Below are 18,346 nucleotides of genomic sequence, written 5' to 3'. Positions count from 1 at the left end.
ATTTTGGGTGGAGTACGGGACAATCATGATTGAGCTCGACCCATCACAGCCCATGGTGACTCACTTATCATGTTTGTATGTATCTCTATTGAATTATGCATAGTGTAATGAGACATCTTTGGTTGAAAATCAATATTGTCTAAAATTTTTAATCATATATACACGACTAACAATATATCCTTTCATATTCAAATTATATATAAATAATAATAAGTAATATTCAAAAGACTTTATCTGAAATGTGTATTCATTATATGTTATCAAATATAGGTTCAGATTCAAAGGATAATTCGGTATATATTTAGTGTCTAGTTAGCTTTTTGTCTAAAGATCAAATCTAGATTTAAAAAAATGACTCGACAAACATTGAGGGTCAAATAAGAAATAAGTGTTACATAAGTCAACCTCAATCTAACTAAAAGAATAGGGCTTGATTGTATATAGGATAAAAATGTACATTTCCTTTTATTTTTAGAATAAAAACAAAAAAACTCCCCATCTATAAAACCTCTCACAATTAGGGATGACAAAAAACCCGTACTCGCAGGTAAAACCCATACGAGTCATAAACGGGTACCCATAAGTATTATACACGGGTTTTAAAAATGCACGTAGTACGTACGGGTAGGTATAGATATTATGGTACCCGTGTCAGTGGGTATCCGTTATTTATATGATTAATATATTATATTTAATTAAAATAAAAAGTACGTTATTCTAACATTATTACACTAGGTATATTTTTTCTTTTACTTTGTTTACATATTTTATTGAGTTTGGTGGTGAAACACCCTACAAATATTATTACATGTGTAGAAACACGCATGTTTTACAAAGAAAATATATATTTTTTGTTAAGAAAATGAGAACAAAAAATCACACAAATAGAAAATACAAATAAATTTAGCATTTTTGCCAAATATTCAATCAAAATGTACAAAAATAATTAAGTTTCATCTTATTTGAAACATAACAGAAGTAAAAAATAAAAAATTCATTTATAATATAGGAAACCTAGGTACCCGTTGTACCAACGCAAAAATACTCACAAATACTCACACACGGGTACTCATACGGATACGGACAGATATAGGTAATGTTCTCCTATTTTGAAACGGGTAGCTACTACTCGTGCCCTTCCGTGCCGTTGTCATCCCTACTCACAATCCACCACGTCATATTTTATTCTTTAAAAAGCAAAAAAATAATAAAAAAACAAAAGAAAAACATCAATCCACAAAACCCTGACTGAACCCTCCTCTCCCGCAACTACCCCCGCCGCCACTAAAATGGACCCCACTCCGCTGCCATTCGAAGACGGTTTCGCGGCGGAGAAGCTCTTCAACCAGGGTTTCTCCTACACCTACGATGACGTCATCTTCCTCCCTAACTACATTGACTTCGCTGCCGACACCGTCCAACTCAAAACCAACCTCTCCCGCAACCTCCCACTCTCCGTTCCCTTTGTCGCCTCCCCCATGGACACCGTCTCCGAATCCGCCATGGCCGCCGCCATGGCCTCCCTCGGCGGCATCGCCATCATCCACTCCAACACCACCGCCGCCGTCCAAGCCTCCCTCGTCCGCGCCGCCAAGTCCCGCCGCGTACCCATCCTACACGACCCCGTCTTCCTTCCTCCCTCCGCTGAGATTGCCTCCGTGGACGACTTCTCCGACTCGCCGTTCATCCTTGTCACCGAGTCCGGAAACCCTAAATCAACGCTCCTAGGGTATGTCTCGAGGGACGACTGGTTAAAAACGAATCAAAATGACAAGGGCTCCAGAGTTGGTGATTATTTAGTTGAATCACCAGTCACTGTACCATGGAGCTATGACTTGGCAAAAATCGATGCAACTTTGAACGAGAAGAAGGCGAATTCGGTTGGTTTGGTGAGGGATGATGGTGAATTGGTGGATTTGGTGACAAGGGAAGATGTGGATAGGGTTAAAGGTTATCCGAAATTGTTGGCACAGGGATCGGTGGGGCCGGACGGAGAATGGATAGTAGGGGCCGCAATCGGAACAAGGGAGCAGGATAAGGAGAGGTTGGAGCAATTGGTGAAGGCTGGAGTGAATGTGGTGGTGCTTGATAGCTCTCAAGGGAATTCTATTTATCAGTTGGAAATGATAAAGTATATTAAAAAAGTGTACCCTGAGATAGATGTGATTGGTGGGAATGTGGTTACTTCATACCAAGCTGATAGTTTGATTCAGGCTGGTGCTGATGGGTTGAGGGTTGGTATGGGATCCGGTTCTATATGCACTACACAAGAGGTTTGTGCGGTTGGACGCGGTCAGGTATATGATTTTTTCCAACTTATATGGTATCTTGATAATTTATTGAATCATTGTTGCTTGTGTTAATAAATGTTGAAGGGTTGAAATTTGAATTATTTGGTTTTGAATGAGTTTATCATTTTATACAACTTAATTAAGTATTAGTTAGAGTCGGTGATTCAAATTGTGGACCATATTATGTGATATGGCTGCAATATTGCAATTGCGGTCACCACCGCAACCGCATCACACTGCAATTGTGGTGTGACACGAATCACAATGATGCGGCCGCATCGGGCTGCATTGCAACTACATCGGAACATATTTCGGCTGCATCAAGCTGCAATGCAACCACATCAATTTCAAAGATATCATTTTACTTACAAAATAATTTACATCGCAACGACCGCAATCGCAGTTACCCCAATCACGACCGCAAGTGCAAATTAAAACACCAGTTAGAGGCTTAGAGCTTAATGGCCATTCACCAATTAGGGTTTGCTGGCAGCACAAGTGATAGGGTCGAACTGTCATAGTCAAACCATATTGACAGGAAAATATTGGATTTAATAGTTGTCATACTCATATGTGAGTGCTAATGTAAGCTCTCACTAAAACTTATTGCTTGAGAAACTTCCCTTCTTAGATAAACAACTCCAAAGTGAGCTTGTTTGTAAATTGAGCAAGTAAGGATTTATCAACTGCTCAACCCTTGATTTAATCTTGAATGCATTAAAATCTTAACCCTATTATGATCTAATGGTGTAGTTGTGGAATTTCAGCTCTGCCTTCCACCCATGTGCTGGCTAATAAATCTCAGTTTGTGCTCAATTCTTAATATCGTCTTTATGTTTTTCAGGCAACTGCTGTTTACAAGGTCTCATGTACTGCATATAAAAGTGGTATTCCGGTGATTGCTGATGGTGGCATCTCAAACTCTGGCCATATTGTTAAGGCTTTGTCATTGGGAGCATCTACTGTTATGATGGGAAGCTTCTTAGCTGGCAGCACCGAGGCTCCTGGAGCTTATGTCTATCAGGTAGGTTAACCTGTTGGAATCTTGTGATTGCCTCTCTGATTTTAAAAGTTTAAGCCTTTGTATGTTATCAGCATATATGATCAAAGTGTGGTTAAAGGTGAGTTAGTGTGATCAGAAGTAATAAGTCTATTGGTTAGAAATAGATGGTGAATGGAAAGATGAATAAAACTTTATGCTAAGATGATAAAGGAGTATATTTTAATATTTAGCATGGATTCTGATATAGTGGGAGTGTATTTAGGAAAAAAACTGTACTATGATTAGTTATTAAAGGTAATATGTTGTTTGTTAAAAGTGTTTTGGTCTTCTTGGAGGGGAAATACTATACCACATTGCTTTTATTAATGGATTTTGTTATTAAATTTGACCGTTCTAACCAAAACCTGACCATTTTACATCTTGTAACCCTAAACTTGTAAGCATGGCAAACTAAACAGAATTTAAGCCTCTAATGTTTTTGTATGATGCTTCTAGTTCTAGGAACAATATGTTGTTAGTCTGTTAAGGTTATGAATGTGCTTCTCTCTCTCTCTTTTCTTTTCTTCCCTGTTTTTAGTTCAACTATTTTATTATTATCAGTTCCTTTGGCTGATGACTTATACATGTGTAAATATGGTAGTAATATGTGTAATTGTTTTTTCATCTCAGAATGGTCAACGCGTCAAAAAGTATAGAGGAATGGGTTCCCTCGAAGCTATGACTCAAGGGAGTGATCAAAGGTACTTGGGTGACACAGCAAAGCTAAAAATTGCTCAGGGGGTTGTTGGAGCCGTGAAAGATAAGGGTTCCGTCTTGAACTTCATACCGTACACCTTGCAAGCAGTCAGACAAGGGTTTCAAGATCTTGGAGCCAACTCTTTGGAATCTGCTCACAACCTTTTAAGGTCCAGGGAGTTAAGGCTAGAGGTATGATACATCAACCCTTCTAGTTCTTTAATGCTTGCTCCGGGTATAGGCTGCAGCTGTTTGTTGATTGACTTCCCAATCTCTTATTGAACTCAACTAATTTTGTTTTATTCAATAGTTTTCTATTTTCATGAGTGTTACTCGTGGAAAAGGTACGAAACTGTAATTCTCTAAAAAAAACCTGCAATGATTTATCAATTCATTCTTAAACCAATAAAATGAGTAAATGATTCGTGGAATTAAATAGAAATTATTTGGGATTAGTTTTCTTCTGCTGGAAGGATTAATTCAATCGAAGTCGAAAAATAGATTTGTCTTTGATCCAAAATCATTTCGAATTGAAAAACAGATGAAGAAAAAGCATTGTTAATATAGGCAAAATTTTAAATCCCTGGAATTGATTTCATTGATGAAAAGGCATGTATATGTGGGTTGTCCAAGGGAACTCTCCTACTTGTATAAATCTGCAATTTGCTGTATTTAGAATTTATAAAGCTTGCATGCATTCAACTTTGCTTGAGATTTCATATATAAGTTGCATTGAAGTCCTGATTTGGTCTTCAGAAGAGTAGCAACATCAAATTGGTCCATTGAATGGCATCACTTTGGCACCAGTGAACAATAACACTTTTATTAGGACAATGTCAAGAAAATGCCACTCAATGATCAAATGTTGTCATAATCTCTTGAGGACCAAATTCATGTTCTAAAATTATCTTCTTAATCACGTAGTTCTTAATAATTGGTTTTTTTTTCCCAGGTTCGGACTGGAGCAGCACAAGTTGAAGGTGGAATTCATGGGCTGGTTTCTTATGAGAAGAAATACTTTTGAATTTTGATGATCTTGTGATAGGAAACACAATGGTTGTTGTTATTATTGTAATGGAATAATTAAATGCTAGAAGAAGAAATAAATCGAATAATATTTTTTGTTTGTTGAGGATGTTTGAAATATGTTATTATATGAAGTTTTACATTGCCTAGCATTAGAATAGAGTAGAATATCAATGTTATATATTAGATTCAGATTCCTTATTATAATGTTCACTAGATAGAATCATCAAATAGAAACATCACATAGGCACTTGGGTCCATTAGTGTGCTAGGGTTTATGATCTTTATTCTCTAATAATATTTTAGTAGCCGTTCAACGCTTCTGAGACGTAGACACAATTGGATGAACCTAATTACCAAATTCTCGTGCCTCTTCTATTTATACTATGCTATTTATTTGATTGCTTGTGGCCAACGCTATATAATGATTGCTTCCGTTGCACCAACAATTAGTATCAGAGCCAGTTGGTAGATAACTCTTAACCCAAGCGCCATACAATGGCCAAAGAGGGTGAAGGCGTATGAGCTAGACAAGGTGTGTCAAAGGTATTGTGCAAGTATAAAATATATGAGTGGATGAGGAAGAAAATATGGCGGAATTATGGTTGGGGCGATGTATGTGTTGATTCAAAATTTCAGAAGTTCATGTAATGGATTGGATCAAGGTGAAGATAGAACTCGGGTGTTGAGTTTGGTCTTGAGACGTCATAGTGAATGATAGTAATTGTTAGCAGATCCACAAAAGCACAAAGACACTAGTTGATTTTAATGTAGGGTATAACATGGGCATTGACTTTGATGCAAGGTGTAACACGAGCATCGGTAGATATGCAGGGGTGTGACATGGGCATTGGCTTGGATGCAAGAATGTGACACAGACGTTAGTTAGCATTGATGCAAAGTGTGTGGTGTGGGTATACTCCTTATGGTGAAGTGTGATAATTTTTATGATCTAAGATTGTCAGAGTAGACAATGTGGTAGCGGGTGAGGATTTTCAAGGAAGCTCCATGATTCAGCTAGTTGAGTATCGAAGAAGGCGGTTGTTGGTGAACTTTGGTGTAGAGTTTCATAACATTGAAAGATTTCTTAGCAATAAGTTGCAATATGGTGTGTTCCATTAGATGACGGTACGAGAATGTGCACTAGAAGTTTGTAGAGTTAGGCTCTTGGTAACATCGTCAAGCTTATGCTGAAGAGGTGCAAACTCTTATGTGGAGGAGATGTTAAAGAAAATTAGGCATTGACCTAGGCGAATTCATATATTCGCTAAGGTGGAGATTCTTGTGTAGATTTTCTAATGAGCAAGATATTCGTCTATTTCAATCAAGGTAGAGATTGTTTAGGATGTTTGAAGTATGTTATTATATGAAGTCATCATTTCCTAGCATTAGAATATAGTAGAATATCAATTTTATATATTTAACTCAGGTCTCTTGTTTTAATATGCACCAGATAGAAGCGTCAAATATGAGCACTACATGGGCAGTTGGGCCCATGGTGTGCTAGAGTTTGGAATCATTATTCTCTAATAATATTCTGGTAGCTCCTCAGTGCTCGTGGGGCGTAGACACAATTGGTCGAACCCCTTATCAAATTCTCTTGTTTCTTCTCTATTATTTATTCTATGCATTTTATTTGATTATTTGCAGTCAACATTGAGCAATGTTGCTTCCGCTGCACCAACAATTTTTCATATTCGTTTTCATAAGCAGTGATAGCTCTTACATAGCAGTAGCAATTCTAGGTTAAATAGTACTGGACTTAGACATAAATACATCTGGCTCAAAGGATATTGAATTAACATAATTGAAATTAAAAGCCTTCCACATATTTGGCTCAAAGGATATTGAATTAGCATAATTAATTGAAATTAAAAGTCTCCCACATAGTTCCTATATAGTAGTAGCAACAACAATTATAGGTTAAACATTACTCAACTTGGACGGTGGTTATTAATGTGTGGTGGGATGTAACGGGGTTTGTAATTAAAGGTTGAATGGACGGGGGAAATGGAATAATAGGCCTCATCAAAAGTGGACACTACATCTAATGGCTCATATGGAAGTATGAGATTGGACGATTGAGATGACATTGGGCGGATATCACGAAGTACAAATGGATCTTTTGGATTGTGAATGTCATTATTGAAACTCAAACCCTCACTCATTCAGAGGGGCAATTACTCTCCTGTGTTCCTCGTCTATGAACTCCATGTTTTGTTTGGAACCTTGCACCCATTCTATTTCATTCACATGGAGAGAAAGGGATTTCTTTGAGGAGAACCCACTTGAAACTGAAATCATTTCTTGTTCATTCCAACCCAATAGATGTGGAACCATAGTTCTAACTCACTTCCCTCTAGCCATTGGGAGTCATGGAGCTGGTATCTATGTTTTTGTTGTGTTGGTAACGAAGAGAAAACCCCATGAGGTAACTCGAACAGTTCATTTGGTGGCTCACCATAAAAATGTCTTAGCAAAAAGGCGTGAAAAATCGAGTGAATCTTGGTCTCTCTGGAAGAGCAAGCTCATATGCTATTGGTCCAACCTAATGGCTAACCTAGAAATGGTAGTAGAAATGTTGAGTCAGCTTTGGAGATTTTCGACGGGAGATCGAGAGCTGACAGTACAGCTATAGATGCAGCAAGACCCATTCCTGGGGTAAAAATGTGATGTCTTTTCTATCGGTACTGGCTTGTGCCTTCAATATTTGTTGAGCATGTTTAAGATGTTGCTTTAGACTGGATAACAATTCATCCCTTGGTTGTAGGGTTGCTAGTATTTGTGGATTGTTAGTCGAGTGTGAGACATAATCCTTCAGTGTTGTGGTCTACGGCCGTATAAGGCTTCAAAAGGTGACGACTACAATGAAGAATGGTAACTGGTATGATATAGCACTCCGACAAGAAAAGGTGGGACAACCACTTCACTGGGTGGGAGCCAGTAAAACAATGGAGGTATGTTTGTAATCTCGTGTTGACTACCTCGGTTTGACCATCCAATTATGGGTGGTAATTATCATGTCATGATCTGAAACAATAGATTTATGGACCCCATTATAAGTACTAGATGAGAATTAGGATGTGAATTAGTTGACTAGTTTTATTGCCAATTTTTATGCTATAAAATCAATATGTAGCAGCAGAAATAATGCAAAACAATGCTAAGTCAAAACAGTAAAAGTTAGAGAGTAAAGAGAAAAGAGAAAGTATTGAGATGTTTTATATCGGTTCACTTTTTTGTCCAGCGAATGCTACATCCAATACTCATGCAACACAAAATATTTCTTTACTTGATATTATGAGTAACAATTATAATTTCTCTCCCCGAGACTCCGTATATATTACTCACTCACTAATACCTCAAACCCTTGGAAAACAATCTTTCCAAGTTCACTCTTCTCATTCTCACCACACCCTTGTGATTATGTTTGAAGAAAGCTTTCTACGACACGGATTGCCTTACAAGATATAAAACTTCTATAACTTGTAATCTCTTTGCTCTTAATTTAGTTTCAGAATGTGTTTAAGTTTGGAAAACTTTAGAACAAACACTCAAAGCAACTTCAGAAAATTTCTGAAAGTTTGGAACAAAAATTGTATGAAAATTGTAGAGAATGAGAGATGTGTAAAAGATTGTCACGAAATGAGTGTTCTTTGGTCTTTATATAGGCTTCTAATCAGCCAATACACCCTTACAAGGAGGTATGATACGATTTGAATGAACCCATTCATTTTGGATGAAAGTTGTTGAGTGTTGGGGATGTTTGAAATATGTTATTATATGAAGTCCCACATTGTCTAGCATTAGAATAGAGTAGAATATCAATGTTATATATTGGACGCATGTCCCTTGTTATAATGTGCACCAGATATAAGCATCAAATAGTAACATCCCATGGGCAGGTGGATCCCTGAGTGTGTTAGGGTTTGTAATCTTTGTTCTCTAATAATATATTGGTAGCCGCTTAGCGCTCTCGGGATATAGGCATAATTGGGTGAACCCTGTTACCAAATTCTCTTGTTTCTTCTCTTATATTTATTCTATGCACTTTATTTGATTGTTTGTGGGCAACGCTGCGCAACAATCACTTTCGTTGCACTAGCAATTCGTACCAGAGCCAATTGGTATCAAATGGCTCTTAAACCAAGTGCCAAATTCGAGGTGGGAAAGTTCGATGGAACTGGTAATTTTGGATTGTGACAAAGGAGGATTAAGGATGTCTTGGCTGGACAAGGTGCGTCAAAAGTACTGCGCAAGGATAAAGTAGATGAGTTGAAGGAGAAGAAAACGTGGCAGAACTGTGGTGGGGGAGATATATGTTGATCCAGAACCTCAGAAGTTCATGTATTGGGATATGATCAAGGTGGAGATTGGGACTCATGTGTTGAGTTTGACCCAGAGACAGATGCTGACAATATCTCTCTAGATGTTGAGAGAATGTTCTCATTTAAGATGAGAAGTGGAATATCCACAGTGAATGATATTAATTGTTAGCAGATCCACAAAAGTACAGAGGCGCTGACTGACTTTAATGTGGGGTGTAACATGGGCATTGACTTTGATACAAGTTGTAACACGAGCATTGGTAGAGATGCATGGGTGTGACATGGGCATTGACTTATGCAAGGATGTGACACACATTAGTTAGCATTGACACAAGGTGTATGCTGTGGGTATACTCCTTGTCGCGACTCAATTTTCGGTTGGAAGACCGACTCTGCGACTTGCGAGGAGGTGAACTCAATTTCTACATCTTCATATTGATTTGGAGTCGCCACTATGTTTTTTGCGGTTAAAACGTAGAAAATTCTCTAATAAGCTCAATTAGGATAATTTGGTCTTTTGAACTTGAGATTCTAAGCTCGGGAGTCGATAACGAATCGAGAAAAGTATTAGCACCCCGTATGCCCGTATTAAAACGGTATCCTCGCTAATCACATGGACTTTTATACCCTTAAAAATTATTTATTTATGAATTAATTATCACAACAAAATATTTTTACTTTTTTATTTTTGGGTCTGACAAGAGTTCATCCAGCTCCTACGTATCGTTGGGTGCAATAGGGAAATCAAGACTACGTAGTTCTGGTTCAAAAATTGGTTGGTTAGTCTGGTTGATTGTTATTGATTTGAAAATGTCAATTTGGTATTGATAGATCCGGTGGAGTTGATTTTGTGGATTTTGAAATATTTAGTATATGATTGTTTTAGTTCAATGGAACTAATAGTTAGAGACGGTATTGGTCGTAGACCTTCTTCTCATTCTTAGGGAAGTTAGAGACAACTCGAACCATAACCTTGCTATAAAATTTCATAATTCATCTAGGTAAAAGAGGTTTTGATTATATTTTTTATATGGAATTAATAGCTTGACCATAACCAAACTAATGTACTTTTTAAAAACTCGGCAACTAGATTGTCGAGTTTCTTATTTTTTCTATTGCAAACATAACTCGGCAACTGTAGTGTAGAGTTTTGGATTATATTCATATTATATGAAATTGGTGACTGGTATAGGAGTTTTCACTTTTTATTTTATTTTTTTAATAATTTCATTTACATTCGGTAGTGCAAATGGAGTTTTTAAACAAAAATTTAATCCTCTTCCATGCACTTTTTACTCCAAGTGGACTTTTATAAGTTTTGTAATTTTTTTCCTAATTTTTATTCCTCTCACACAAGCAATATGATAGGGTTTTTGGACTTAAAGAAGAATTGACAAAAATAATTAAAGAAAATTAATGTCAATCTACATGTTAATTGGTTCATACTTTCTCAGCAATTGTACTCGCAGTAAATGCAGTAGTACTTACACGAGACTAAATAGTTGAAGAAGCACTCTAATCACAAATTCTTTTTGCAAATTTGTACTGAAAATAATATAAGACAAAATTAGGAATAAATAATATAATTAAATAAAAAATAAAATCTTACCATTCCAACAGATATATCTTATTATCCTTTAATTTTTTTTTAATTATATTATTTATTCCTAATTTTGTGATCTGAATGTTCCTTCAACTACTTTAGTCCCTTCTAAGTACTATTGCATATACTGCGAGTACCACGGCTAAGAAAGTATGAATCAGTTGACACGTAGATTGATGTTAATTTCTTTAATTATTTTTGTAAACTCTTCTTTAAGTCCAAAAACTCCAATCTTATTGCATGTTTGAGAGGAATAAAAAATAGAAAACAAATACAAAACTTATAAAATTCAATTTGGAGTAAAACGTGCAGCCTGGGAAGAGAATTAATTTTTTGTTGAAAAACTTCATTTGCACTTCTAGTGTAAATGAAATTATTGAAAAAAATAAAATAAAAACTGAAAACTCCTATTGCAGTCACAAGTTTCATATAATATGAATATAATTCAAACCTCTACACTGCAGTAGCTGAGTTATGTTTGCAATAGGAAAAAAATCAAGAAACTTGGCAATCTAATTGCGGAGTTTTTAAAAAGTACACTAGTTTAATAAATAATTTTAAAGATACATAAAAATTGTAATATTTCAGTCAAGGTACACCAACAAAGTATATTTGCCTGGAACAATGCATCCCAAGTAGTATTGATATAACAAGTGACAAACAATAAAATGAAATAAGTAGTACAAATGACAAAATGATAAATAAATAAAAAAACAAAATGATAAAAGATGAATATATTACAAAACCACAAAACAAAAGTAATAAACTATAAAAGAAAGTAAAAGGGAACACGAGAACTCATTAGGAAAAAGATGAAAGAAACTAAGAAAGTAACTATTAACAAATAGTAAAGAAATAAAAATTATAAGGGTAAGGGGAATAGAAAGGAGTATGGATGAATGGAAATGAGATTGAGGGGATGAAGACCTCTGGTTCTTGCCATTCACGGCCAGGGTGGTGGCTGCACCACCAAGGGGCCCAAACCGCCGCTAAGTCCCGACCAAAGATGGCTACGACGACCGGAGCAGATAGAGATGGCCAGGACAGAGCCTGTGTGCCGTTGAGAGAAGGAACCCGTCGACCAGCCATAGTGTCGGCTTGGGGATGTCGTGCACGACGCTGGCGGTATTGAAAAACCACCGCTAGAGGTATTAGGCACTCCTCTACCTCTCTCATATAAAGTAGGCACATAGAAACTCTCCCTAGAATATGGAGGTATTAGGCTGAGTTTAAAGTCCTTTTCATTTAGCTTATGGCTCATGAAATGGATAATGAGTATGTGAAATGAGAATGTGGGGCAATAACAAATGCATATGGCAGTATGTAAATAAAAACAAATGCAAAGATTAGTGCCAAATTAAGACCAGCTTATGTTTTTTTTTTAAAAAACCTTTTTGGCAGTGTCCTTAGTCTAGATAAAGCAACAAGTTGATGAATATGTTGGATATATACTCGGGTACAATGTCCTTTTTGTAATGAGGTTGCCTTGCGTGGTTGCTGTTATTCTACTCTTTTTTACTGGTAAATTTGTCACCTTATTAAAACCAAAGCCAGCTTATATAAAGTATTTGAGATGTGGTGGCTACTTTGCTCTTTTTTTTGTGTATGGATAAAGTTTATGAACACTGGTTTAAGGATAAGGCTGCCAGATTTCTAAAAACTTGTTGAGTGTGAGCGAGGCTAAAGCTGCTGGTAGATTTAGGTGGGTACTCTTGGGGGGTTTCGAGTTGAAGATTAGTGTCTTTCCCTTTGGTTTATTATTTTTCAATATCTGCTCCCCCACAACTTTTATCATTCCAGGGCTTATATAACCAAAAAAAGTATCAATGAGTTTGGAAACTTTTGAGTTTCAAAACAGTAATGTAACTATGATTTTAGTGCACATAATTGCAAGAATAGTCAGAGACATAACCTTAATTTTTCTTCAATTAGTGGTGTGCTTAATTAATACTTCCTCTGCAACGTTTTCTTCCCTTAGTCCATTTTTTTAAAACTGTTCCTTTTTTTTTATTTAAACAAAATCAGCAATAACGAAAGGTTTTCAAATTGATGGTTAAAAACTAAATATTTCAAGTAGATATAATTGGTGTCAACACATATATAGAAATCACTTTTCAATCTATATGTTGTTTTTTTTTGAGATTTTTGTAATATTTTTTATTTCACAAATATAGGTTGGACAAAATTGGGTGTTCACATTTCTTATAGTAGAGTATGATAGTTTTTTTGAAAGGATTATTGGAGTAGACAACGGTGGTAGCGGTTGAGGCTTTCCAAGGAAGCTCTGAGGTTCAGTTTGATCGAGTATTGAAGAGGACGATTGTTGGTGAAATTTTGTGTAGATTTTTCAATATATCAAAAGACTTCCTAGAAATAGGTGGCTAAGCGGCATGTTCCATTTGATGGTGGTACGAGAAGCTGCACTACAAGTTTGGAGAGCCAGATCTTGGTAACATCGTCAAAGATACTCATAAGGTCTATGTTGTAGGATTGCAATTAAAGAGAATTACACATTGAGCAAGGTGGAGTCATATATTCATTTAGGTGGAGATTCTTGTGTAGATTCCCTAAGGAGCGAGCTATTTCAATTGAGGTGAATATTGTTGGGGATGTTTGAAATATGTTATTATATGAAGTCTCACATTGTCTGGCATTAGAACGGAGTAGAATATCAATGTTATATATTGGACTCAAGTTTGTTGTTGTAATATGTATCATATATAATCACCAAATAGAAACATCTCATGGGCAGGTGGGCTCATGGGTGTGCTAGGATTTGTAATCATTATTCTCTAATAATATCTTGGTAGCCGCTTAGCGCTCCCAGGGACATAGGCATAATTGGCCGAACCCTATTACCAAATTCTTTTGTTTCTTCTTTTATATTTATTCTATGTACTTTATTTGATTGCTCCAACGTTACGCAACGATCGCTTCCACTGCACCAACATTGAGTTTGGATTTGAAAATATGGTGTAACAGCTCTGTGTAGTCGGTTATTAAAGCATGTAATCGATTATCCAACCATTCTATTTAATTGAGTAACCAGTTACTGTCTACAGTAATTGGCTAAACTGTGTTGATTTTGCTAGGTAACTCATTACTAAGTCAGGTAACATGTTACGCAGTCCCAGTAACCTCTAACTCATTGTTACAAAGTCCAAGTAATCTATTACCTAGGTCTGGTAACATGTTACTTGGGTCTAGTAACCCGCTACTTAACATTTTGATTATTGTTTTATTTTGTCTAAAGTTTTCAAATGATTTTCAAAATAGTGTTTCCATTTCTTGAGCATTGCTACTAAACATAATTAGAGCGAAAGGATAAAAGTACTCAGTGAAGACTTAAACTTTATTTTGTCTTGAAGCTTGATCTATTATGTCTTTAAAGTCTTCTTCATTTTTCTTTTTTTTGTGATATGATCTTGGTTTCTTCATCAAAATTGTGTCAAGGTCAGGAGTAAGATCTTGTTCACACCCATGGAGTCGACAAATCTCAGTGAGGAATGTGTGGGCCAAAACCTCGGCGGTGAACTTGGTTGGAAGGGTAATGAAGTGTGCATATTTGGTAAGCTTCTCAACAATGACCCACATAATTGTATGTCCCTATGATGGGGTAAGTGTGTGATAAATTCCATAGACAAATCATCTCAGACTTTATCTAGTATCTATAAAGGCTGCATTAACCTCTTGTATTTTTGTGAGAAATATTTATTATATTTGCAAGTGTCACAATGGCGAACAAAAAGCTTGACTTGTTGAGTGATTCCTAGCCAATAGCAAGATGTCGAGAGGCGACTAAGAGTGGCCTTCTAACCATAGTGACCAACTGATGTTCTTCCATGAAACTCTCGGATCAGAGTTGAACACAGATCATCCATATCAGTTATAAAGATCTGATTATCATAAAAAAGTGAGCCATGATAAAATTGAAATTTGTTTTGTCGTTTTATATATGATTCATATTTGTTGTTGTATGTTTGACCTTCATTGGAACTGAAAAATCTGCAAATCTGAGCAATGACATGAAGAAAGGGGAGGACAATGTCGAAAAGATAGCAATATCCTCACTAATCCAATTATAGGTATCTTTCATGTACTTATGGTTTGAAAACCAACAAGTTTAGATGTTCATTTCTGTTGCTTAGGATTTGAAAACCTTGAGTCATTAAATGTTTAAGACTCTATTGCTCTGTATATATGTTGAATTGTTTCCCAATCAAATATTGACACGTTTTTTTTATACAGATTCAGTGGCAACAAACATTTTGTGGATGTAGGTGGAAGCATGTTTCATCTAACTCGATGTCCTTTTGTATATATGCCACTGGGTGGCCCTGTTTGGATAGGATAATATTGATCGCCACAACATACTCATCAGTTTCAACATCAAAAGGTTGGTAAAAATCGAGAAGTTGTAATACTAGGATTGTAGTCATGGCATTTTGTAGTTTTGTAAAGCTTGTGTGTTCCTCACCCGACCATGTAAACTTCTGTGATTTATGAAATTCAGTGAGAGGAGCGGCAAGTGACACATAATCTTTAATAAACTTCTTGTAAAACCTAGTATGGCCCAAGAACCCCCTAAGTGTCGTGGGGGAACAAGGTCATGGCTAGTCCACCTTGGCCTGAATCTTGTCGAGGTCTGGTTTGACACCTTCCACTGAGATGATATGACCAAGGTAATTAACTGAATGAACTCCAAAAGATCATTTAGAATGTTTGGCATAAAACTGAATAGAAATCAAGAAGTCCAAAATAATGTATAAACGAACTAGGTAATAAGCCACACAAGTGTTATAAATTAGTATATCATCAAAGAAAACCAATACGGACCGATGTAAATAAGGTCGTAAAAGGTCATTCATAATTGCTTGAAATGTGGATAGTGCATTGGTTTGCCCAAACACCATAACCTAAAACTTGTAATAGTCATTGAAAGTTGTGAATGTTGTTTTGTGTGTGTCCCTAGACTACACATGAATCTGATGGTAACTAGATCTTAGGTCAAATTTAGAAAAAATAATAGTGCCACCCAACTTATTTAGAAACTCGTCAATAATAGGGGTTAGAAACTGATCACGAATTGTAATGGTGTTGAGTGTACAATAATCGACATAGATATTCCAAGAGCCAACATTTTTTTACCAATAAAACTAGGATGAAAAGGGCTTATACTTGGAATAATGATTCCCTTTTGTAGTATGTCTTGTGTCATTTTAGTAATGGTGTCCTTTTGTGAGTGAAGATGTCTATAGGGTTTTATAGAAATCGAGGCAGAGTTTAGGAGAAGGGAAAAATCATGGTCACGTGGGAGGGAGGATGGGAGTCCTTGAGGGGTTTGGAAAAGTGTGCGGAAGTTTGAGAGAATATTTTGGATGCCAGGGTGTGTATTTGTGGGTTTAGGTGGCTGATCTATGGGGGTAGAGTTTGAGATAGAAGATGAACCCGATTAAGCACAAGGGTTTTGTGGTGGATCTGGAGGTTAAGGAGGAGGAGCAATAGTAATATTGACAAGTTTGTCAGTAACACTGCAAAGAGCTTTCGCAATCGCTTCAAGCCTTGAGTTATATTGGTCTTGGTGATCCTTCAACTTGTCTGCTAATAGTTGCAACAAGGTATCATCTATCTCCTTAGCCACTAGTTTGGGAGGCATGATATAGAATGAAAGCACCAAAATGATAAGGAGCCAAGATATATAAATTGAACTAATAGAACAATTAAATGCTAGAAGAAGAAATAAACTGAATAATACTTTTCATATCTTTTTCAGAAGTAGTCATACTTCTTATATAGCAACAGTAATAATTCTAGGTTAAACCGTACTGAGCCTGACTTAAATACATCTGCTCCAAAGGATATTGAAATATTGAATAAACATAATTCAATGAAATTAAAAGTCTTCCACATAGTCAAGAAGTTCAATCTCTGCCTCGTCCTCATGGCTTTGGGTGGAGATGCCAACTCCTCATTAGGTATTGGGCCGCTATCAAAATTATTTAGATGAAAATAACATTGTTGTAAAGTTTTCCCAAGGTTTTGAAGAACGGCACCTCCAATTTTGTGGGAATAATCTATGTTGTTATTTTTAAAATTCGTCCTTTTAGACTTTTTGTTCTGTCAAATTTGTCCTAGAATTTCTTCCTAAATTTGTTTTCACGCTTTTCTTTTTATCAAATTAATGATACTGTTATCATCTATAAGCTATTAGAAATTTAGAATGTTTGATATGGAATGAGGGGCTTGAATCCTAAAAAATAAGATTGTAAACCCTTATTTATCTATTGTAAAGAAAATCTTATTTTACATAATCCAAATTTGAGATAAGGTGTTGTGGTTTAAATAACTAATAATCACTTAGAAAAATAGGAGGGTAACAAAAAACCAGATAATAAGAAAACTTAAATCAGTTATATAAAAAAAGTGTTCATTGCAAAAGATTAAAAATAAAGTCTACATAAATTGAAATGCCTAGAGAAGATTAGAGAGGATGACTTTTAAAAACCAATATTTGCATAGATGTCAATTGGATATTTCAGAAAATGAAAAGGTAAACAAAATGACAAGGAAAACAAGTAAAAAGTTTGATATTATAAATAGAAAACAAAAAATCTAACCAAAAGTTTATGTCTGGGACAAAATTGACTTATAAAAATAATTTTAAGAGATAAATTTGATATACATTTCAATGGCCAATTTGACTAACTGGATCAAAAGTCAAGGAATATATTGAGTATTGAATTTAATTTTAGAGACTAAATTAATAGAACCCTTGTGACCAAATTTTTTTATTATACCAAATTTTCTATTGTGTTAAAACTTCACATTCATGACTATTAAAATTTTACATTTATGTTATTTGTTCTGATAACTTACCCTCTACATAGGCATCAAGTTTCCATTAACATGTATTATTGTAACTTAACACTTCACGTCACATAATTAGTTGAGGATAATTAACATCAATTATGTTTAGAGATCAATTCAAATAGCTTTAACTTTAGTTTTTTAGGAAGAGCTTTAGTTTGGTTTTATATTATTTAATTTTCAAAAAGGGTAGTCTTTCTACATGACTCTTCAAAACATTAAATTCAGTTTTGAAACTTACACACACATCTCATAATTATATAAATATATTATATTGACTACTCTTGTAGTTAGAGTTGTAAGCGATTCCAATTTAAACCGCAAAACTGATGAAACCGAATCAAACTTCAAAATATGGTTCAGTTCGTATTTTTTAAGAAACCATTCATGTTTGGTTTATGATTTTAGAAATTTAGAAACTGTTGCAACCAAACCACATATTAAAGAAATAGATATTAGGGAATAGTATTTTATTGTTGTTTAAATTCTTCAA

At 35.6% G+C, this 18,346-nt stretch overlaps 1 protein-coding gene and 1 long non-coding RNA gene across 2 annotated transcripts; both read left to right on the top strand.

Moving 5' to 3' along the window:
- LOC109347987 (inosine-5'-monophosphate dehydrogenase-like) lies at window positions 1,205-5,128 on the top strand. The gene is made up of 4 exons (XM_019588150.1): window positions 1,205-2,297; window positions 3,136-3,315; window positions 3,964-4,221; window positions 4,982-5,128. The coding sequence occupies exons 1-4, from the start codon at window positions 1,290-1,292 to the stop codon at window positions 5,051-5,053; spliced, it is 1,518 nt and encodes a 505-aa protein (XP_019443695.1). The 5' UTR covers window positions 1,205-1,289; the 3' UTR covers window positions 5,054-5,128.
- LOC109347986 lies at window positions 7,215-15,747 on the top strand. Its single transcript, XR_002107689.1, has 4 exons — window positions 7,215-7,742; window positions 7,826-8,012; window positions 14,440-15,071; window positions 15,235-15,747. It is a non-coding gene; the product is annotated as an uncharacterized LOC109347986 (long non-coding RNA).

Source organism: Lupinus angustifolius, chromosome LG05, assembly GCF_001865875.1.
Source record: "Lupinus angustifolius cultivar Tanjil chromosome LG05, LupAngTanjil_v1.0, whole genome shotgun sequence".
Lineage (NCBI taxonomy): Eukaryota > Viridiplantae > Streptophyta > Magnoliopsida > Fabales > Fabaceae > Lupinus > Lupinus angustifolius.
This window is presented reverse-complemented; position numbering and strand designations above follow the sequence as displayed.